Source organism: Tamandua tetradactyla, chromosome 7, assembly GCF_023851605.1.
Source record: "Tamandua tetradactyla isolate mTamTet1 chromosome 7, mTamTet1.pri, whole genome shotgun sequence".
NCBI classification, from domain to species: Eukaryota; Metazoa; Chordata; class Mammalia; order Pilosa; family Myrmecophagidae; genus Tamandua; species Tamandua tetradactyla.
Genome location: NC_135333.1, coordinates 172,341,209 through 172,364,535, shown reverse-complemented (window position 1 = coordinate 172,364,535; position 23,327 = coordinate 172,341,209). Strand labels below are relative to the sequence as shown.

Below are 23,327 nucleotides of genomic sequence, written 5' to 3'. Positions count from 1 at the left end.
CAGACGAGTGGCTAAACAAACTGTGGTATATACATACGATGGAATATTATGCAGCTTTAAGACAGGATAAACTTATGAAGCATGTAATAACATGGATGGACCTAGAGAACATTATGCTGAGTGAGTCTAGCCAAAAACTAAAAGACAAATACTGTATGGTCCCACTGATGTGAACCGACATTCGAGAATAAACTTGGAATATGTCACTGGTAACAGAATCCAGCAGGAGTTAGAAACAGGGTAAGAGAATGGGTAATTGGAGCTGAAGGGATACAGACTGTGCAACAGGACTAGATACAAAAACTCAAAAATGGACAGCACAATAATACCTAATTGTAAAGTAATCATGTTAAAACACTGAATGAAGCTGCATCTGAGCTATAGGTTTTTGTTTTGTTTTGTTTTGTTTTTTAACTATTATTATTACTTTTATTTTTTTTCTCTACATTAACATTCTATATCTTTTTCTGTTGTGTTGCTAGTTCTTCTAAACCGATGCAAATGTACTAAGAAACGATGATCATGCATCTATGTGATGATGTTAAGCATTACTGATTGCATATGTAGAATGGTATGATTTCTAAATGTTGGGTTAATTTCTTTTTTTCCGTTAATTAATAAAAAAAAAAAAGTATATTTAATCCCACAGTGATTCGATCAGTGAGTGGAAAAGTATTTGCAAGTCCCCCTTTGGGGAATGGTGAGAACGGGGAGAAATTCAACTTCCCCAAGGTGAATTCTTGATATTCTCACAAGCAGTGTGGACAACCAAAACTATAGGCTGAGCCCCCAGTCTTGGGCTTTGTTCATTTGAAACTTAACCCCACAAAGGATAGGTCAAGTCTATTTAAAATTTAGGCCTAAGATCCTAGGTCAGATAAGTCTTCAAGTCCTGAAGGGCCAGCCTCTCCAAGAATATCTGCTAATTCCATCCCCCTATCCTATATTGATTTAACGTGTAAAAGTTAGAATGAGTATAGCCCAAAAACTGCTATAGATTGGGAGCAGAATCAAAGGAAAAGGAGTTATAACAGAGAACACAGGATTTTAAAAAAAAAAAATTTAGGCCTAAGAGTAACCCCCAGGAGATCCTCTTTTGTTGCTCAGATGTGGCCTCTCTCTCCAGCCAACACAACGAGCAGTCTCACCACCCTACCCCTCTCTACGTGGGACATGACTCCCAGGGGTGTGGACCTTCCTGGCAATGTGGGACAGAAATCCTAGAATGAGCTGAGACTCAGCATCAAGGGATTGAGAAAACCTTCTCGACCAAAAGGGGGAAAAGGGAAATGAGACAAAGTGTCAATGGCTGAGAGATTCCAAACAGAGTCAAGAGGTTATCCTGGAGGTTATTCTTATGCATCAAGTAGATATCATCTTGTTATTCAAGATGTAATGGAGAGGCTGGAGGGAACTGCCTGAAAATGTAGAGCTGTGTTCCAGTAGCCATGTTTCTTGAGGATGATTGAATAATGATACAGCTGTCACAATGTGACTGTGTGATTGTGAAAACCTGTGTCTGATGCTACCTTGTCAACAAAGGAGTAGAACACATGGAATAAAAATAAATAATAGGGGGAACAAATGCTAAAATAAATTTAGTTTGAAATGCTAGTGATCAATGAAAGTGAGAGGTAAGGGGTATGGTAGGTATAATCTTTTTTTTTTCTTTCTTTCCTGTGTTCGTTTTATTTCTTTTTCTATCGTCTTTTTATTTCTTTTTCTGAATTAATGCAAATGTTCTAAGAAATGATGAATATGCAACTAAGTGATGATATTGTGAATTACTGATTACGTATGTTGATGTTTTATTTTGTTTCTTAATGTTTTAATTAATAAATTTTTTTTAAAAAGTAAAAAAAAAAAAAAAAAAAAAAGGGAATACCAGAAGGATAAAATAGAATGAGGGAAAGTCAATATTTAAAGAGATAATACCTAACAACATCCTAGAATTCAGAAGAGACACTGATTCTCAGATTCAAAAATCTAAATTAAAAGAAATCCATACTCAAACACCTGAGATTGTAGAAATCAATCATAAACAGAAGATTTTAAAATCAGCTAGACAGAATAGAGATTACTTCAAAGGAACTATAATTAAAACTGAGAGCTTTAGTTTTATTTATTATTATTATTATTTCTTAAATTTATTTTATTTTATAATAATTATTATCCTTATTATATTATCATTTATTTATTTATTATTCATTATCAGGAATAATAATGAAAAGAAGAAAACACTGAAATAATAATATAGTACTAAGAGAAAGTAACTGTCAGCTGAGTAATTGAAACTGAAATATTTTACTAATAAATATTTTAGTAACAAACCATCTAAAGGATATACTTCAGAAAGATAAATGGTTGTCAAAAGCAGGTCTGAAATATGAAAAGGAATGACAAGCAAAAAAAAGTAAAATAAACACTGTCAAATGTAAACAAATGCTGATCATATAAAATAATAAAATAAACCAATTTGTTTCATTAAAAAATGCTTAAATTCTGGAAAAATAAATAAATCAGGAATAGAGGTGACTTGAGTGAATCATTCTAGATCTTTACATTATTTTGGAGGAAGATAAAAATACCTATTAACTTTAAATTTCAATAACTTAAGATGATATTAAAATGTCTAAGATAAGCTCAAAAGAACAAAACATCAAATAAATTTAATCAAAAGAATGTAAGGAGAAAAACCATACTGAAACAAATTCAAAGTGCAAAATAAGATAGTAGTAGTAATGAATCTCAATAGTTCACTAATCATAGTAAGTACAAATGAACTAAACTTTCCTTGTAAAAGAAAAAGACAGTCAACCTATTTGAAAATTACAAATTCAGCTGTATAATATTTACAACAGATATATCTAAAACAAAGATACAGGAAAGGTGAAAGTAAAATGATGAAATTTTAATAAAAAGAAAGATGATGTAGTTATGCTAATAGACTAAAAAATTTATTCTAAGGCAAGACACATTATTAAAGCTCTCCTGGGTGTTTAAAGCTGGTAAGCTTTTGCCTCAAGCCATCTGCCTCAACAGTTTCTTACACTGCTTTCATTGTTTTAACATGTTTTTTGCCTAGGCAACAAATCCTGGAAGGGAGGACATGCCAGAGAATGGTTTCCCAAGTCAATCTTTCCCAACCCAGAACAATGCCAGGGACCCCTGAATTGGGAGCAGACTGGCTCCATTATTAACGCTAGAAAGTCACTTCATCATGATATATGGTATGGTTTGGTTTGGATTCCGAGGAAAAATTTGCATTTCAACATTCTAACAACAGAGGCTCAAAATAAGTAAAGCAAAAACTGCAGAGTCACAAACAGGATTAGATAAGCCTATTTTAATAGTGAGATATCTGCAAATATCTTTCAGTAATTGATTGTCCAGTAGACAAAAAAAAGAAAATCAATAAAGTGTATTCAATTTGAACACAATAATCATATTTCATGTTATAGCATATATAGTACCTTGTCTTTTCAAGAACAAATAGAACCTTTCCACAAAGAGAAGACACTATAGGACACAAACATGGCTCTACATTGAGCCATATGGAATTAGTGTTTATAGGTCAAAAAAAGTTGAAAACAGGCAATATCCTATCATTCAATCTAATACAAATTTCAAATGGCTTATAATTTTATAGACCAAGCTTTCTGCAACACCCCAATTTAGTTAGAACTTCGTACCCTCCCCTCCTAAAATGAAATGCCCATACATTTGGAATGTTAATACCTAAGTCATGAGGCAAAGAAGAAATAATAATGGAAATTAGAGAAACCTGGAACTAAGTAATGTTGAAAATTCTAAACATTCATATGTGGGGGCACATATGAAACCAGAAGGAAAGAACAGATGATAAACACTGAGATGGTATAGTTTAGGAATGCCTAGAGTATACAAAGACAGTGAAATAAATGGACAAATTAAAAAATGTTTTTGTATGAGGAAGAACAAAGGAATGTCAGTATCCCAGGGTGTTAAAAATAGATGGTCATTCCTATTTTAAAACTTCAACTTCTGTGTGAGACTAAAGCAAGAAATGTATTTTTGGTGCAAAATTTATATTTTGACTAGTGCATTTCCTAATTTAACTTATATGGACAGTTTAATTGAACACCCTAAGTACATGGAATCTGGAAAAGGGCATGAGATTTGGTTGACTTGTCCAAGTTAGTGTGATGCCCCGATAAATCCCAGAGCGATTTGAACAATGAATAAAGAAGTATTGGCAAAGTCCCCTTGGGGAATGGGGAGAAATGGGGAAAATTCCAAATTCCCCATTTGGAGAATTCCTAATATTCTCACAAGCAGTGGGGACAACCAAACCAACAGGCCAAGCCCTCAATCTTGAGGTTTGCCCCTATGAAACTTATCCCTGCAAAGGATAGGATAAGTCTACTTAAAATTAGGCCTAAGAGTCAGCCGAAGAGAACCTCTTTTGTTGCTCACATGTGGCCTCTCTCTCAGCTAACATGGCAAGTGAACCCACTGCCCTCCCCTCTTCCACATGGGACATGATTCCCAAGGGTGTAAATCTCTTTGGCAATGTGGGACAGAAATCCTAGGATAAATTGGGACTCGGCACCAAGGGATTGAGAAAACCTTCTCAACCAAAAGGGGGAAGAGAGAAATGAGACAAAATAAAGTGTCAGTGGCTGAGAGATTTCAAATAGAGTTGAGAGGATATCCTGGAGGTTATTCTTAGACATTATATAGATATCCTCATTTTAGTTTACGGTATAGTAGAGTGGCTAGAGGGAAGTACCTGAAACTGTAGAGCTGTGTTCCAGCAGTCATGTTTCTTGAAGACGACTGTATAATGACATAGTTTTCACAATGTGACTATGTGATTGCATAAACTTGTGTCTGATCTGCCTTTTATCTATGGGATGGACAGATGAGTAAAAAATATGGATAAGAAATAAATAATAGGGGAAACAAAGGTTAATTGAGTAGACTGAAATACGAGTAGTCAATGAGAGGGAGAGGTAAGGGGTATGGCATGTATGAGTTTTTTTCTTCTTATTTATTTTGCTGGGGAGATGCAAATGTTCAAAAAAATGATCATGGTGATGAATACACAACTATGTGATGATGTTGTGAGCCACTGATTGTAACCATGTCAAGAATGTTTGTACATCAAGAATGTCTGTCTGTTCGTTATTTACAATAAAAGTATTAACAAAAATTGCAGGACTTTGCAAAAATGATAAAGGGAAATGGATAGTCTTGAATGCTTTTTTTAAAAAAAGTCTAAATGTTAATGAGTTAACAATATTACTCCAATTTTAAAAGTTAGAAAAATAACAAACCTCAAAAAAGTAAAGAATAACCAAAAGCAGAAATTAATGAAACAGAAAACAAAAAACATAATAAAGAACATCAAAGACAAGAGTGAGTTCTAACAAAATCAATAAACCTCTGGGTAACCTGATTAAAAAAGAAAGGGAGTGGGGAGAGAGAGGGAGAGACAGAAAGAGAAAGAGATCACAAACTAACATAATTAGAATGAAATATAACTATAGATGGAGCAAGGTTAAAAATACTCAGAAGAAAATACGATGAATAACTTTATACTATCAAATTTGTAAATAGAGAAATGGACAAATTGTACAATAATAGACAATTCTTAAAAAACAAACAAACAAACAAACAAAAGAACTAAAACAGGAATGGAGAGGTTTCAACAAAAGATATTTAAGAACTTTATGAAGAAACCAATAAAACGTTATGAAAAGACTGAAGAAGATTTAAGTAAACGTAGAGCAGTACCATGTAAATGGATAAGAAATCAATTATCTTAAAGATATCAATTCCCCTCCAAAAGTAATCTATAAAATGAATGCAATTACCTTTGAAATTTTGTTAAGATTTCTCACAAAACTTGAAAATTTGATTTTAACATTTATATGGAAAAGCAAATGGCCAAGAATAGTCAAAACATTGTTGAAAAACTGGCCAGTGAATAGGGCGGATTTCATTGTTAGGAATGGTATAACTAATGGTGTTTCTCAATTCACTTCAGTTTAATAAGTATTTATTGCGTATGAGTTGTCCAATTTTGAAAACCCTTAGGATATGGTGACATCAGTTTACTTGACTTGCAAATAGAAACATTTAAAGACCAAGAGAATACCTTTTGGAGAATGCTCTGTAAGGTTATAACTACCTTTTGGTTTACCTAAAATGAACAATTGTGATGTAATTTTATTCTGTTGACTTAATGTATTAAATAAAAACACTGACAGAGCCCACTCTTGCCAAAAAAAAAAAGTAAAAATACTGAAAGGAAAAAAAGAAATCATACAACATATACTCATCACCCAAAACAAATACTTACGGAGCGTATAAAAATTCTTTTCAGAGACTTGCTATTCAATAATTGTTAAAGTCACTAATTAATGTCAGTATTATCATTTTGCAAATGCAAGGATAAAATAAAATATCCACACCTGAAAGTTCAGTTTTACATAAAATATGAATGACCTTTTGTTCACACTGACAGGCACATGTACTTTAATCACCAAAAACTATAACAAGCATTTATGAAAGAAAATCCATTTTGAAGATTGTTTAAACTTAAGCAGGCTTAAAGTAAACAAAACTTTTATCCTTATCATGTTTGAGTGAAATTACTTGAGTTTTAATATTTTATTTCATCAGAAAATATACAGAAGAGTGTTTGATGTCCTGTGGTCTTCTTGAATAACAACCCATTTTCAAAAGACTAATCTATTCAACAGAAAGCATCCTACCAAGGTCCTCAATCAGATTCTGAGAAAATTGAAACTCAAGAATAAACAATAAACCACTAAAACCAAAACAATGCAAGCATTAGCAGCTACACAAAAGGTGAGCCTCTATCTGATGAGTCATTTGGAAAATGTTGAAAACATAAGACTTTGAAGTGCTTTCTATTCAAGCTGGAAAATATATAAAGGTAAGAATCATTTATGAAGCAGGCTGACTAAGAAATTTTCTTCATTTTACACATTCTTGTTTGATTTTAAGCAAATATAAAATTAAGAATGGTAAAAATGAGTCTCTCATCATACCTATTAATATTGACTCTGTCTTTGTTTTCTCAGGGTATTTTACTTTCGGCATCAAAGTCCATAAGAAATTTAAAAGATGACATGGTATTTAATACATTTAGGCTGGGGAAAGCTTTTCAGAAAGAAGATACCGCAGGAAAATCAGTCATTGCTCCTTCCCTGGAACAATACAAAAGTGACGAGAGCAGTTTCATGAACGATGAGGAAAACAGAAATTCAAAGGTAAGTGTGGCTTAGTCCTTTACTTAACTGGAAATTTAAATGATTTTCAGAAATCCTTTGAAATATAAAATCGATACTCTTATTTTTATAAACAGATGTATCTACAAATAGGCATATAAAATGCATTAGAATAACTGATGATACTTTATATGTACCAGGTTGTTTATATACCCTGGAGAATACCTCTTATCCAAGAAAAAATTTTCCAACAATAAACTAGTATTTAAAGATTCAAAAGCAAAACAGGGCAATAAGAATATTATTCAATTATTCAATTGTATTATAGTTTCCAAAGAAACAAGTAAAATACAAATTGATATTTTCTTTGCAGAACACAGGCTCCAAGTATAATTCCTTAAATCATGGCCTGCCACTGAATCTAGCTATAAAACCCTATCTCGCACTGAAAGAATCTGTAGCTTTTCCAGCTGAGAATGGAGTTCAAGATGCCGAATCAACACAGGAAAAGAGAGAAATTGTGGATGAAGAAAATTCAGCTAAGTTTCCTATAGGGAGAAGAGATTTTGACAGTGAGTAGTCTTTTAAAAATTCAATTCTTATAGCTTAATACCATAAAATAGAACTCTGAGTTTAACCATATTTGGATACAATCATAACAAAATCAAATATGAACATGGTTCAATTATAGCTCAAAAAAATGAGTCCCCTCCCCCAAAATATGGGGTAAACAAGTATTTAATTAGCTATTATAACTTTGACTTATGCAAACTTAGCTATACTAGATTCATTCTTTAATTTCTAATAAATTTTGCATGATCCATTAAACAATTTAAACATTTTTTTTTCCTTCAGTGCTCAGGTGTATGCTGGGAAGAGTCTACCGACCTTGTTGGCAAGTCTGATACTTCTTCATCCATACCATCTTTTCAGAAGAAAACAGAATCATTTAATTGCCAATGGGGGGGAAGCCCTTCATGTTATTGTGACTATGTATAATATTAAATGTCTGCTTTAAAAAATTGAGATATATCAGTAACCTAAATGATATGCTTTTTTTTGTGCATTAAACTTTGTGAAAATTCTGCATAATTATGACTTATTAGTATTTTTGAACAATACTTAACATATGAATCTTACATACACTTCTGATCAAAATAATAAAGCATTAGTGTAATTTACACCTTGATCATTTAAAAATTAAATGTATGCCTTTGGTGAAAGGTTTTAGATATAAATAAATCTAAAGCACACAAAAGATAAATTCATAGTCTAAAAAACTGAGTTAACTTTGTCTGACCAGTAATTACTTTGTCCTTGGCAGTACACTTGCTGCCTTTCGCTACTCTTCCTGGTTTGCCGTTCAATTTATTCTGTGATTTGTCTGGTGCCTCAGGTATTTTAGCACTTTTATGTTGAGGCAGTTTGTTTCCATTATCAGAGAGAATATTTTCACCATCCAAATCCACCTGTTTCCTTTTTGAGCTCTTATTTCCTGTGTGACTTCTTGATTTTCTTAATACTTTTTCATTTTTACTTCTGTCCAGATGAACATTTTCAAAAGTTGTTCCAATTGTTGGTGTTCCAACAGATGAATTTACACCTTGTGTTAGTTGTGCAAGATGAAAAGGAGGGAGAAATTACATAATATTTAGTATTTCACTTGTGAGAATTTTATAATAAACCCTAAAACTGGCTTAAGTATATTTAAAAATTCATGATTTACAATGAAAGAATGCTTTAAATTGCATGATTAACAAATACAGCCACATTACTATCATATTTCTATCCTTTCATTTTACTGTACCAGCTCTTATCCATACCAAAAAATGTTTTATTTGAATCCATGACATTTAATCTTTAAACAAATAATAAAAATTATTTCTTAAATACACTTACTAAAATTAAACTGTGTCCTATCTCTACCCACAAATTTGTAATAAACCCAGATCTTTACAAACATAAACCTCTACATTTCATAATACTCTGGCAAAAAAAAACAAAAAACAAAACAAAGCAAAACCCTCTAATTTTACTCAGTTAAAACCAATTAGTAAACTAAAATTAAATTGTATTTAACTGCTCAAATAAGGTCAATTACCAAGAAGGCCATTTTCTATGTGAAGAACACATAGAGGATTTGAAGCAGAATTATCACTATTCCATTTATCCTTGCTTATCATGCAGTCATCTTTATAAGTACAAGCAAATTGGGATCTTATTAAGGTTTGCTTCATCTAGTAACAGAAAGAAAGAAGAAAATACGCAATTTTTAATTTTAATTTATTTTTTTATCTAGATACATAACACACTCTGTAATAATCAAGGTATCATAAAAATTTCCCTTAAAAATTCCATCACTTATTGGGAATTCTTAACTCTACATGCTTCATAGTTTGTAAACTCATTCATTGATACAGTTAGCATTTTTATTCTTTGCAGTACTACCAGCTTTATGCATATTTTTGACACTTTTTGTGACAGCTATGAAAAACTTCATTTTAAGGTTTCAGAATCCTTTCCTATACCTTCCTGTGTCTTGGTTGCTTTGAAACTGAATTTTATTATAAGTAATATAAGAATACACATGATATACACAATTCATTCTTACACATCGTAGGATATATAATTCTTCATGTTAAGAATTATACAGAGCACAATTTTAGGGGGGAAATTGCTTGGAATTCAAGAAGTTAGAAAAAGTGGAGAAGAAAGAAACATTAAGATGAAAAACAGAAATACATCTACTCAGATAATGAAAATTTCTACAATTACAGCTGATATGTAATACCATTCAGTTACAATGAGGAGATTTTCCCATATAATTAGAAATCACCTCAAATTCCTTTCAGAAACAGACAAGTTTAAACTTTAAATAAAGACTTCAACAATTAAAAACTTGAACACCTCAAGGTATAACTATCTTATGTATTTACTGTCACAGCTCATGAAGACCAAAAGAGCATTACTTCATGCTATATATTCAGTAGAGTCCTCAAAAAGAAATCACTGGATATTTAACCCACTTGGATATTTGCAAAAATAATGGCAGTGAGGTCAGTCTACTGACTATAGTTTAGAAAAAATTAGAACAAGAGCTCCCTACCCAGGTGCCCAATAAAAGCAAATTTTCTGGATGAAAAATTTTATATTTTTCTGACTGATGGAGCCTGTGAGTGCTTCTACTTGTGAGATCACTAAACAGTTTCAATTTCTAAAAAATTTGCTTGAATAAGGCATCAGATATTTTTAATTCTTTTTTTAAATTTTTTCTTTTTGACTTTTTTGTTGTTTTTTTAAATTCATTTTTATCTTTCATTTAAGCACAAAAAGTGAACAAAATTGAAAAGAGAAATGTGAATACTGCACGATAAAAAAACTATTTCAAAAAGGTGAGGGTGGGCCACAGTAGCTCACTGGCAGAGTTCTCGCCTGCCATGCTAGAGACCTGGGTTCGATTCCTGGTGCCTGCCCATGTGAAAGAAAAAGGGGGCGGATTAGAAAAGGTGAAATACAGTACACTGTTGGTGTTGGGTGGGGCTACATAATGCAATACATTCCTGAATCCTCTTGAACTCAACTCCTACTATATAGCTTCCACCACAAAATGCCCTAAAGTACAACTGAAGGATTTAATAATCCTTCCTAGACTTTATTAGTTCTATCTATATAGAATTAAAGGAATTGATAAAGATTTAAAATAAATCTTATTAATAAAATAAACTGTCTGGCATTATATCACATTACTGTAGTAACATTATCCATTAACTTTTATTTCCATCTGCAAGACCAGTATCACCTGTTGACATTTCTTTTTTATACAAAGTTTCTTTCACATCATTAGTTACTGCTCATAAGGTGTTATGCTGGTAAAGGGTTAAAAAAATCACGTTAGGTCATGCAGAAAGCAGACACCAAGTGGCTGGCCAGGGTCACTCCTAAATACCACATTGGGACGGCAACTGTGGGCAGCTTGGAGAGGCCTTAGCCCCATACCTGAAAAAATTCACCACTCCTCACAAAATAATAAAACTAAATAATAATACCTGATGTTTTCTCAATCTGTTTTGTATGAATAAAAATTTTATTAGAAAATTGTTACTATTAATTTAAAAATATAATCTAAATTTTAAATATACAACCTAAATGTTTCCTATGTAAATGCAGTCATAAAATAAGTCCCACCACCCTCCTTTCAACTAGATTTCTTCTTTTTAGGGCTCCCAATAAGAAACTCTAGACTCCTTAGTGACTCTAGGCCAATTTCAGAAAACAAGATACAAGGAAATGGATTCTTAAAATACTGAGAATTAGTCTAGATATGAAAAGAAAATAATCACTTAATTTACCATGAAAACATTTTTTATAAATATATCAGAACAAAAGAAAACACCGAAAGTGTTCTATGGTGGTTGTGCAGGTTTGAAAAGGTTTATGTACCCTAGAAAAGCCATGTTTTAATCTTAATCAACCCTTGCGGGAGCAAGTTTCTTCTAATCCTTGTTCAGTATTGTACGCTGGAAACTTTAATTAGCTTATCTCCATGGAGATGTGACTCAATCAAGTATGGGTATTAAACTTGATTAGGTAGAGACGTGTCTCCACTCATTCCAGGTGGGTCTTGATTGGTTTTACTGGAATCCTTTAAAAGAAGCAGCACTTTGGAAAAAGCTAGAGAACAAGAGAGAACACCACACAAACATGAAGCAGAGTCCACCAGCAAGCATCACTTTGCAGATGAAGAAGGAAAACGCCTCCTGGGAAGCTGTATGAAACAAGAAGCCAGAAGAGAAGTCTAGCAGACTTCACCATGTGTTCCTCCAGCTGAGAGAGAAGCCATGAACTTCTTGCCTTTCTTGGACCAAGGTATCTTTCCCTGGAGTCCTTAGATTGGACATTTCTATAGACCTGCTTTTAAATTGGGACATTATCTCAGCCTCAAAACTGTAAACTAGCAACTTATTAAATTCCTCTTTTTAAAAGCCATTCTGTTTCTGGTATATAGCTAGCAAACCAGAACGGTGGTCATGAAATAACTATGTTCCAAAGAAATAATGGAGAGCCATTTTATTGAGGTATTATTATTTTTTATAAAGGATTATGTATGGGTTTTCTTTTTCCTGCCTTGTACAAAATCTCTTTTTTGTCAATTACCGTTTTTAAAGTTTCAACTATGTGATCAGCACACAGTATACCAGGAGAGATTACTAGGATGGCTTCTACAATCACAAAAACATGCTGCTTATAAAATTTGCTGTTGACACACAGCTGGAAGGAATAAAAAATAAACTGGATAAAAGAATCAAGATTGAAAAGATTTCAAAAGGCTAGAACCATAAATAGAAAATGAAAATGAATGGATTAAAAAGTTCACTAAAGTTAAAAAAAATAGCAATTATAGATTTACAGGATGAAGAGAACCTGACTTAAGACAGTACATGAAAAAGACCCAGAGATTTAAACCGGTCAAGAACTTGAAGGAAGCCAAAAGCAGGATGTGCAGCTAAGAAACCAGCACAGAAAGACAAGATGATACAAAGAGGAAAGCACCAGATTTGCAGCCAAAGAATCTGGCTTCTAATACTGGTCCTATCACTTATTAACTAGAAGATTTAGGGCAAACCATTGAATCTCTCACTTGTCCCTACATAAACAGGAATAATACATACCTCAGAATCATCAGGGTTAAATGAAGTAAAAACATGAAAGGGTTATATAAACTCTATAGTTTTATACAGATGCCAGTCATTATTGTTATAATACAAATGTATGAACAGCATATTTCTTCACAATCTGTTGAATCAGGTCTTTAGGAACTGGCCAACTCTAAAATGACTCCAGGAATGCAGCTCAAAAAATGATGAACTTACAATCAGCTTCTTCATTTTAGTTATGAAAACAGTGCAAGCTACATGGGCTTGTATTTGAAACTTAAATGAGACTGCTTTTCCTTTGTTCATAAAAGTTGAACTTTTCTGCACAAGATTAGTGGCTACATAGAAGTGAGATTACTTCCTGTTGCAAATCTTCCAAATCTCTCTGCGTATTTGATTTGGAATCACAAATAAGCAAAACAATTCCTTCTTGAGAGTGCTTTTGAAGTACTAAACAGCTTAGAATAATGTCCAGATTCATACATGGCAGTTAAAATAATTTTATGTTCAAGTCACATGAAAAAAAGAGATTGAATTTTTTCCTTTGTACAGTGATCTCCATTCTCCCACCGCCACCCCTTCCATGGAAAGATTTCCATACACAGTAAAACTGCAATGGACTTAACTTGCCAAGAATCAAGAAAACTCCTTTTGCCACAAACTCTTTTTAAATTAGAATTATTAGTAGTTTCCCAGTGTGAGGAAAATAGTACTTCATAGGGGAAAGCCTGCTTGCAATTAAATTAAGGCAAATGAGTCAAAATATTGAAAGGTTGCAGACACTATCAGAGTTAGACGTATTAAAAAGAAAATGAAGGTCCTAAGCGCCCCCATTGCAACCAATAAATATAACAAGTTTGAAAATGGAAATAACTATTTAATATGTAACTTAAAGTAAATATTCTAAAACTATCTTTTCATTCTTGCAATAGCACATTTCAAAAGAACAAAGACTGGCACCCTCATCAGCATATGAATTTGTAAATATATCAAGTGACCCATGTCTTCATCAGTGAAATTCCATTTAATTTGTTAAATAGTAGGAAGATAATATTTTCATCTAATTGTAGCATTATCTTTTTATGGCTCCTAAGCATAATTACTTACTGTAACTTCATTTAATCTTTGGAAATAGCATAAACTTTGAAGTTGGTCATCTGAACACTATTTACTACTAACTGCGTGGTCTGGAAAATGATGCCTTCTACAGTTAAGCAATAATTGATCAGGATGAGGAATGTAAAATGTCTAGTATGATACATGACACTTAGTAGGTACTCAAAAACCCCAACACTTCAGCCAAAAGTAGCTCAGTTTTAGTTGTCTAATGCAAACATTTCTTGTTCAGTCTAATGAAAAATGCTGCTCACACTCAAAGTCTTTGCTTAATGTCACCTTGTCAAGAAGACCTCCACTGACCATCTTATTTAAAGCCAAGACAAACCCAAGACATATGGGTTTTCTTACCCCTCTTGCTAGCTTTATTTCATGCCATAGTACTGATAACCTTCCAATATACAACTCACTTATTCGTTCTGTTTATAGTCTCTCTCCCAACTAAAATGTAAGCTTCATGAACAGTAAAACACTTGGGGTTTAGCAACTGGTGGCCCACTATGGCTCTCCTGTGTCACTCTCCTCTCCATAGGGTGACAAGTCCACAGGGCCTCAGACATTCCGAAGAGGAGACCATGCCTGGGCTTTTAGATCCCACTGTAGGCCCATGCATTCCAAGAATTCCCTGCTCAACCTGTCCTGAGACTGGCCTCTTCTTCTAGGTACAAAGGCTATGGGGTGGGGGAGGGAGGAAGGAGTATGGTTATGAATACACTTTGGTGAAGTATCCCTCAGGGTTACTAAACAGAACACTGTTGAAGTGGGGGTGGGGGAAGTGAGGCAGGCCAGGGGTCTCCATTTGTATTATGATTTTTTTTAAAAATATTTTTATTGTAAGCAACGAACAGACATACAAACATTCTTGACATGGTTACAATCAGTGGCTCACAATATCATCACATAGTTGTGTATTCATCATCATGATCATTCTTTTTGAACATCTGCATCTCTCCAGCAAAATAAATGAGAAAGAAAAAACTCATACATGCCATACCCCTTGCCCCTCCCTCTCACTGACCATCAGTATCTCAGTCTACTCAATTCATTCTAACCTTTGTTCCCCCTATATTTGTTTATTTCTTATCCATATTTTTTACTCATCTGTCCATACCATAGATAAAAGGAGCATCAGACAAAACCTTTTCACAATCACAGTTACACTGCAAAAGCTATATCATCATACAATCATCTTCAAGAAACCTGACTACAGGAACACAGCTCTACAGTTTCAGGCACTTCCCTCTAGCCATTCAACTATACCATAAACTAAAAAGAGGATATCTACATAGTGAGTAAGAATAACCTCCAGGATAATCTCTCGACTCTGTTTGAAATCTCTCAGCCACTGACACTTTATTTTGTCTCATTTTTCTCTTCCCCCTTTTGTCTGAGAAGGTTTTCTCAATCCCTTGATGCCGAGTCCCAACTCATTCTAGGTTTTCTGTCCCACGTTGCCAGGGAAATTTACACCTCTGGGAGTCATGTCCCATGTAGAGAAGAGGAGGGCAGTGAGTTCGCTTGTCATGTTGGCTGAGAGAGGCCACATCTGAGCGACAAAAGAGGTTCTTTGGGAGTGACTCAGGCCTAATTTTAAGTTCCATTTGTATTCCTGTAACCTGACTCCACAAATATTTGAGGAAGGCTTGTTGGTGAGTCACTGATGTATATCTGGTGCCTAAACAGAGCCTAGTATCCAAAAGGCACTTAATACATGTGGGATTAATGAAGTAAAATTATAACAGACAAAACAGGTATAAAAAAGCAGAAGCTATGAGTGAATTGAAACCATGAGTAAGCAAAAGTTTGGAAGGAGAAAAGTATTGAGATTATAGATTTTATTAAATATTGAGAGATTTTATAGAATAGAGAAACCACATGATACAGAAATAAGAAAAGGACACTTGCAAAGAATAGCTAAATCACCTTAACAAAAAGGCATGAGGTACAAAAAGATGTACAGAGTAGAATCTATTCTGTTTAACAGAGAGTAAAGAAACCAGTTGGTATAGAAACAAAAGACAAATAGACATGCAGAGAAAAGCTAAATCATATTAAGGACAGGGAAACATGCTGAAGTCCTTTAAGCTGCTTTAACATCCACTGTTCCTCTCTAGTTCTTACATATTCTACCTTTTTTGGGTGCTCATGCTGTTTTCAATATGCTAGCCTCTTGTTACATGCTGCTAATTAATTAAACAGAAAAAAATCCAGTTCCTTAAGTGATCAATAGCTACCCATGATTAGGTCCTACAGTATTGGACAGTGAGCATAAAAAATATTTCCATCACTGCAGAAAGTTCTATTGAAAAGAACAGATCTAGAACAAAGCTTTACAATCTGCATCCTATAGCATATTTGTGAACTGCAGATGAATTCTGAAAGGACCGTGGAAATAAACAGTTTCCTGGGTCCATACAGGTAGGGTAAATGTGCACCTGTTGCTCACTTCTTCTAACTACTAAGAATCTTACCAGTTAAGATGGAAATGAGCTTTGGAAAAACATCACAATCATTGTCTCTTCAAATATTGTTTCGATGTTCTTCTCTCCTTTCTTTCTGGGACTGCAATTAGGCATGTGCTAGACTTTTTCTTCGTGTCCTGCTTTTCTCTTTTGTTTTTCCATTCTTCCTTTGCCTCAGTTTGGAGATTTTTCTAATGACCGGTGTTTGAGTCCACTATTCCATCTAATGCTATGTCTGGTTTGCTGTTAAACTCATCTAATGAGTTCTTAATTTTAGATAATATTTTTACAGTTCTGGAATTCAGTTCTTTTTTATAGATTTCAATTCTGTTAGAATGCTCCAATTTTTCATCCATTTCTCAAACTTTTCCCCTCTAATTTTCTTAACACATTTAAGAAGAATCATTTGTAATTCTTTGTCAGCTAATTCTAATATCTGGGTCATTTATAAATCAGCTCCTATTATTTTTTCTTTTGATTAAAGGACAAATCTTCCTGCCTCCTCTCATGATGTCCTGTGTATTTTATTTCATGCTGGACATGGAATATAAAGGAACTGCAGAGACTCCAGATGAAATCTTTTACTAATAAGGGGTTTCTTTTTGGTTAGGCAGACAAAGTAAAGGACTGATAACCTGTGGTGTTTGGAGCGCTGCGTATCCCAGAAAAATACATTAAATTCAATCCATTCTTATGGGCATGGACCCATTGTATGCTGGACTTTCTGATGAAGTTACTTTAGCTAAGGTGCGGCCCACCTCAATCTGGATGGTTCTTAATCCTATCACTGCAGTCCTTCATAAGCGGAATGAAATTCAGATAGGAGAGAAAGCCAAAGAGGGAGCAGACGGAAGCCTAACATCAATGGAACCTGGACGAGAAGGAAGGAAGAGAACAGGAGATATTCCCATGTGCTTTGCCATGTGGCAAATTAAAGATCATAGATCACCAGCAGCCAGTGCTAGAATGCCAGTCTTCAGGAAGAAGGTATCACCTTAATGATGCCTTGATTTGGACTTTTTTTCAAACCTCAGAACTGGGAACTAATAAATTCCCATTGTTTAACTCAATCGATCTCATGGTATTTGCTTGAATAGCCAAAGAAATTAAGGCATAACCATAATGCAAACCAGAGACTGAAGTGGGTCAGGACTGGATTGTAGTTTATTCCACATCTGGCTCTTATTTTTTCCTTAGGTACATCCCTCCTAAATCTTCAATTGAGAGCAGTATGGATCTCTAACATCTCTGCCCTGAAAGTTTATAAAAGGTTCAGTAAGGCATTTAGGTTTTTAATGCTTTGCTGTTTGGCCTCCCATTCCATCTCACTTCTAAATATGAAAAATATCTTACGAAGGAGACCAGCCATGTATTCAAGATCGGTCCCAATCTTCAAACAGAGCCTCATCTTCTACCATAACACCACAAGTAGTTTTAGTTTACTACATCAAGCCTCCCTCATGGCTCCAAAATTCAATAGATATGCATTAGTAAAAATAACTGTGTGTGTTCAGGGATCCTAAAGTTTCCAAATTGTTGCCAGTCTCACAAGATAACCAAAAGCTTTGCTGGTTCCCTTTACCCAGTAGAACTCCTTTTTCTGAGCCAACACAAACCCTCAGCTCATATGCAAAATTGGCAAGTAATTCCAAGAAAGAAAAGAGCTGATAAGAGACAGTTCACCTTAGAACTTTACTCTCAAATGATACTTAGTTTATTTAAACTCCTTTGTTTTCATAGCTCTCCTGTGTCTTTAAAATATATTTTTTTACCCCAATTTATGTGCCTTTTATTGTTTTGCTATTTTAACAGAAATAGTGTTCTATCATGATCTACTGTATTCTAGTTGGAAACAAAAATCTCCAAGTCTGGGAATTCTTGATTCTGTTCCCTCCTTATTTGAATGTATTTTTTCTCCTCAGAGTTACATTTTAAAAACTGCATATTTTGTTCTCCTCCATGTTTCCATAACCTAAGGAGTAGCATACAGCTGAGGAAATATGCAGTCTGAAAAAAATTCTGAACTCTACTCTTTTAAGCATTTATTATAGTCTGTATGTGCTATGAGATAGTTCACTCCAACTACTTAGGGGCTGTATTTCATCCAATTGGGAAGGGAGGGATCATTTGGATAATTCCCTAATTCAGTATATAGCACTAGAGCCTTCAGTTAAGTCAAAGCATAAACTCCAGGGTTCCCTTTCCATACCTGATCCACATTAACAACCTTAACTTGTGAAATCTGTTATTTTTCTGGCAGAAGATGGGAGGGGGGAACCTGCTCAGTTTGGGAAAAATTCAAGATGGTTCAGTATCTGGGGACTATAGCTAGGTTAAGAGCTCAGTTATGCTGTGTGTCTTTACTCTGAAGTCTTCAGTTTCTTTCTTTGGCCACTATTTTTGAAGTTTATTATATCTGATTTCATTATTCTTTGTCATTTGCTCTTGGTGAATATTTTTGCTAGTTTTTACCATTTTGTACTTTAAATATCAGGAAAGGGAAATTCTATGAGTTATTCAACCTACCACTTTAATTTGGATGTGCTCAGAGTTTTCTAATATCCTAACAGTTAAATTTGGATAGTTCATTAAGAATTTTCTAATGCTATGAACACTAAACGGCCTGACTGCTAATAAAAATACCAGATATAGCCAATCTGGTTCCTCCATGCTACGTAAGCCCCAATTTTCACTGCTCCAACTACTCCATGTCTTAAAGATCCAATATGGTTTTTTATCAAGCTCATTTAAGACATTAAGTCAGTCCCTGGCTCTGCGTGATTAACAATGCTATCCTGACCAAAAGGGAGAAAAGAAGTATAACAAAGAAGGTACCAGTGGCTGAGAGAGTTGCCAAATCCCAACCAAAACCATTCCTGCCAATCCTAAAGAAAATCAAGGGCATTATACAAGATTCTACAAAGGTTCCATGCACTAGGGTAACTCTCCAAAATCTACAACCTCCAGATGGGTTCCTGGACCAGATAAGTTCTGAAATGCAGAGGGGCCAGCCCTTCCAGACATAACTAGTTCCATCTCCCTATTGCATTTTATCTGCAGCCCCTTCTAAAACGATAAAATTAGAATGGTAATAGTCCAAATACCCCTAAAGAGTGGGAGAAAGATCAAAGGTGATGGTGGAATTATACAGAGAAGGTACAGCTTAACAAATGGATATGACTGCTGAATCATTATACTGATAAATTCTTTTAGTCTCCAGTACCTTAGAGCACCTAGAAATAAAAACCTAAAATTGCAGAATTCATACCAAATTCTGAAATCTGTTCTACAACTAATCATTGCAATGTACTTTGAAATCTATTGCTTTTATGTGTATATGTTATTTAAAGAGAAGGAGGAAGAATATAACAAAGAAGATAGGATATAAGAAATGAGTATGTGGAGACCAAAAGAAATAGCAATATAATGACTGAGAAGTCATACTCATTTATTATATCCTATCTTCTTTGTTATACTCTTCCTTCTCTTTAAATTATATTGATATTTCTTTTGGTCTCCAATGTCTTAGAGCACTGAGAAGAAAAAATGAAAAATCAGGAAATGTAACCCATACCAAACTTTAAAATCTTTTCTATAATTACTTGTTAAAATGTACTTGGATAAAATTATAATTTGCTTCCACTGAATGTAACAAAGGCATTATGCCAAAACTAAACGTCAACAGGTGGAGGGATAGGAAAGAGGTATGGATTCTGTGTGGAAGAAAAGGTAATGTCTTCAGATAAGAGTATGGTGGCAAGGGCATATCTACACAATTAGGCTAGATTGTATGGTGTGAATAAAACTATTTAAAAATGAACAGAGAGGGTGGGCCACGGTGGCTTGGCAGGCAGAGTTCTCACTGCCCAGGGGGGAAAAAAAAAGAACAGAGAGAAACAAGTGCTAGAGGAAATGCAAAGAGAGATATACCTATCAGTAGCGAAAGAAGAGGTCTAGAGCCCTTGAAGGACAGTGCAGTGGTTCCACAGGAGGCTAGAGGTGGGTTTGCCACATGATCCTGAAACCCCATTGCTTAGTATATACCTGGAGGAACTGAGTGTGGAGACAGGAAAGGACATTGCACACTGGTGTTTATGGCAGCAGTGTTTCTCATAGACAATGAATGGAGATGGCCTAAGGGTACAGCAATTGAGGAATGGAAAGGGCAACTATGGTGTATATATATATATATACAATTGAATACTAAGAGGCCACAAGAAGTAATGAAGTTGTGAGGCATGTAACTAGGTGAATGAACTTTAAGAGCTGAATGTAGTGAATGAAACATCAGGAAAAAAGACCAATATTATCATACTCAATCATATGGACTAACTATAATATAAAAATTCAGTAAACTAAAGCTGAGAGCATGGGTTATCAGGTGGGGTTTATTGTAAGCGGTCCTAGATTATAAACTCTTACAGAAGTGATGTATTTTCATGAGGTGTAACTTAATTCTAAATTCTGAGATACTAAGCTGTTTGCATATATCATGGTCTTTCCCAGAAACTTTGGGTACTTATGTTACACCTAAGACTCAGAGTTAGAGCTCTGAAGCTATGAAAGTGAGCAGTACCCCATACAGGAACTGTTGAAAAAGGGATCAGACTTCAACTAGAGATATGAATGAAGCTGATATGCATAGGACTAAGGTATACGAGAAGACTGGGTAAAGGATGATTCTGTCCATATTTTAAAACCTCAACTTCTGGGTGAGACTAAAGGGTGAGATGCCTATTTGGTGTAAAAGTTATATTTTGGGTAGTGCATTTCCTAATTTAACCTTTATGATCAGTTTAGTTAACACCTTAAGTACATGAAATCTTCCATAGAGAGCGAGATAAGTTTGTCCAGGTTGGTGTAATGCCCCGATAAATCCCAGAGTGATTTGAGCAGTGAATAAAGAAGCATTTGTGGGGTCTCCTTGACGGAATGAGAAGGGGGGAGGTATTCAACATGGCATTTTAGAGAATTTCTGATATTCTCACAAGCAGTGGGGACAACCAAATCAACAAGCCCTCAATCTTGGGGCTTGCCCCTATGAAACTTAAGGCTAGTTAAAATTATGCCTAAGAGTCACCCTCAGAGAACCTCTTTTGTTGCTCAGATGTCCCCCCCCTCTCTATAAGCCAACTCAGCATGCATGCAAATTCACTGCCCTCCCATCTACATAGGACATGACTCCCAAAGTCATAAATCTCCCTGGCAATGTGGGACAGAAAGCCTGGGATCATGCAGGACCTGGCATCAAGAGACTGAAAAAGTCTTCTTGACCAAAAGGGAGAAGAGAGAAATGAAACAAAACAAAGTTCCAGTGGCTGAGAGATTTCAAACAGAATCAAGAGGTTATCCTGGAGGTTATTCTTAAGCATTATATAGATAACCCTTTTTAGTTTAGGGTATATTGGAGTGGATAGAGTGAAGTACCTGAAGCTGTTGAGCTGTGTTCCAGTACCCTAGATTCTTGAAGACACCTGTATGAAGATATAATGTTTATAATGTGACTACGTGATTGTGAGAAGCTTGTGCCTGATGCTCCTTATATCCAGGGTACGGACAGAGTAGTAAAAAATATGGATAAAAATAAATAAATAAATAAATAATAGGGGTGAAATTGGGTAGATGGAAGCACTAGTGGTCAATGAGACGGAAGGGTATGGTATGTATGAGTCTTTTTCTTCTTTCTTTTTATTTCTTTTTCTAGAGTGATGCAAATGTTCAAAAAAAATGATCATGGTGATGAATACACAACTATGTGATGACACTGTGAGCCACTGATTGTGTACCATGAATAGAAAGCATATGCATGAAGATTTTCTCGATAAAAAATGTACTTGGACATTTATTGCTTTTTTGTATATATGTTATATTCCTTAATAAAAAATTTACCAGAGATATGAAAAAAAGATATTATGTCAATAAATGCTGATAATTATTCTGACACACATATAATATGAAGAAAATCATTAGACCTAGAATAAGGAATAGACCTGAATATATGACTTTTTGGTTGTGCCTGATCTGTAAAATACTGCTAAACCAAGCTGGAAGGAATAAAACCAATTAAATTTACAGAGATAGAAGAAGGCAAATATCTCCCTAAAAAATCTTTTAATAAAAAAGTAAAAACATGTACTTGTGGTAACCAATATAAAGTGCCTGAAACTGGGATAAGAGTAAGAGAAAAAATTCTTGAAAGGCTCCTTTCAAAACCCAGAATGTTCAGGAAGAACTTTCAAAATTCCTTCATTGGTTTTGACCATCACAGACAAGTTTCCTAATAAGCCTGAGTAGGGAACACAATTTGAGCACTTAAAATGAGTATGTTAATCAATATCGTTCAAAATACTTTTAAAGGATTCATAATCAGGATAGCATTTATAGAATGAGGAAAACAAAATCTAAGAGATCATTTGCCCCCAATATAATAACGACATGTACAGTTCATATACAAGAATCATCTACTACACCAAGATAGTATTTCAAGTATAAATCATATATTCTTTGCATGACTAAAAAGAATTGTATGTCAAAAGAGCAAAATTAATACGGTAATAAGGTGATAAGCTGCTAAATTACTTTTCTATAGCTTGATAGCAAGTATTAACATATTTTGTTAATCCAACAAATATTCTACCTGGCTATGCTCTTAGCTCATTTGTTATCTGGCTAAATTAACTATTTTCTCACTTTGTTTTTATGAAGAATACTGCATTGCAAAACATATTCATAAACATCAATTCCTTTCCTTTTTTTTTTTACATGGGCGGGCACCGGGAATCGAACCCGGGTCCTCTGGCATGGCAGGCGAGAACTCTGCCTGCTGAGCCACCGTGGCCCACCCCCCTTTCCTT

General features: G+C 34.5%; 1 protein-coding gene across 8 annotated transcripts in view; it reads right to left on the bottom strand.

Moving 5' to 3' along the window:
* The window catches only part of PARPBP (PARP1 binding protein), a 127,723-nt gene that overhangs the window by 41,329 nt on the left and 63,067 nt on the right, over window positions 1-23,327 (bottom strand). For 3 of the 8 annotated variants that reach the window (XM_077111816.1, XM_077111817.1, XM_077111821.1), the window contains 2 exons: window positions 9,343-9,478; window positions 8,067-8,844 (listed from right to left, as the gene is read on the bottom strand). In XM_077111816.1, the coding sequence (XP_076967931.1) occupies window positions 8,507-8,844; window positions 9,343-9,478 (474 nt within the window). In that variant the 3' untranslated portion in view covers window positions 8,067-8,506. Of the gene's footprint in view, window positions 1-2,802; window positions 7,790-8,066; window positions 8,845-9,342; window positions 9,479-21,804; window positions 21,948-23,327 lie in introns of those variants that run through there. The other 5 variants (XR_013155963.1, XM_077111818.1, XM_077111820.1 and 2 more) reach the window with 5 other exon arrangements.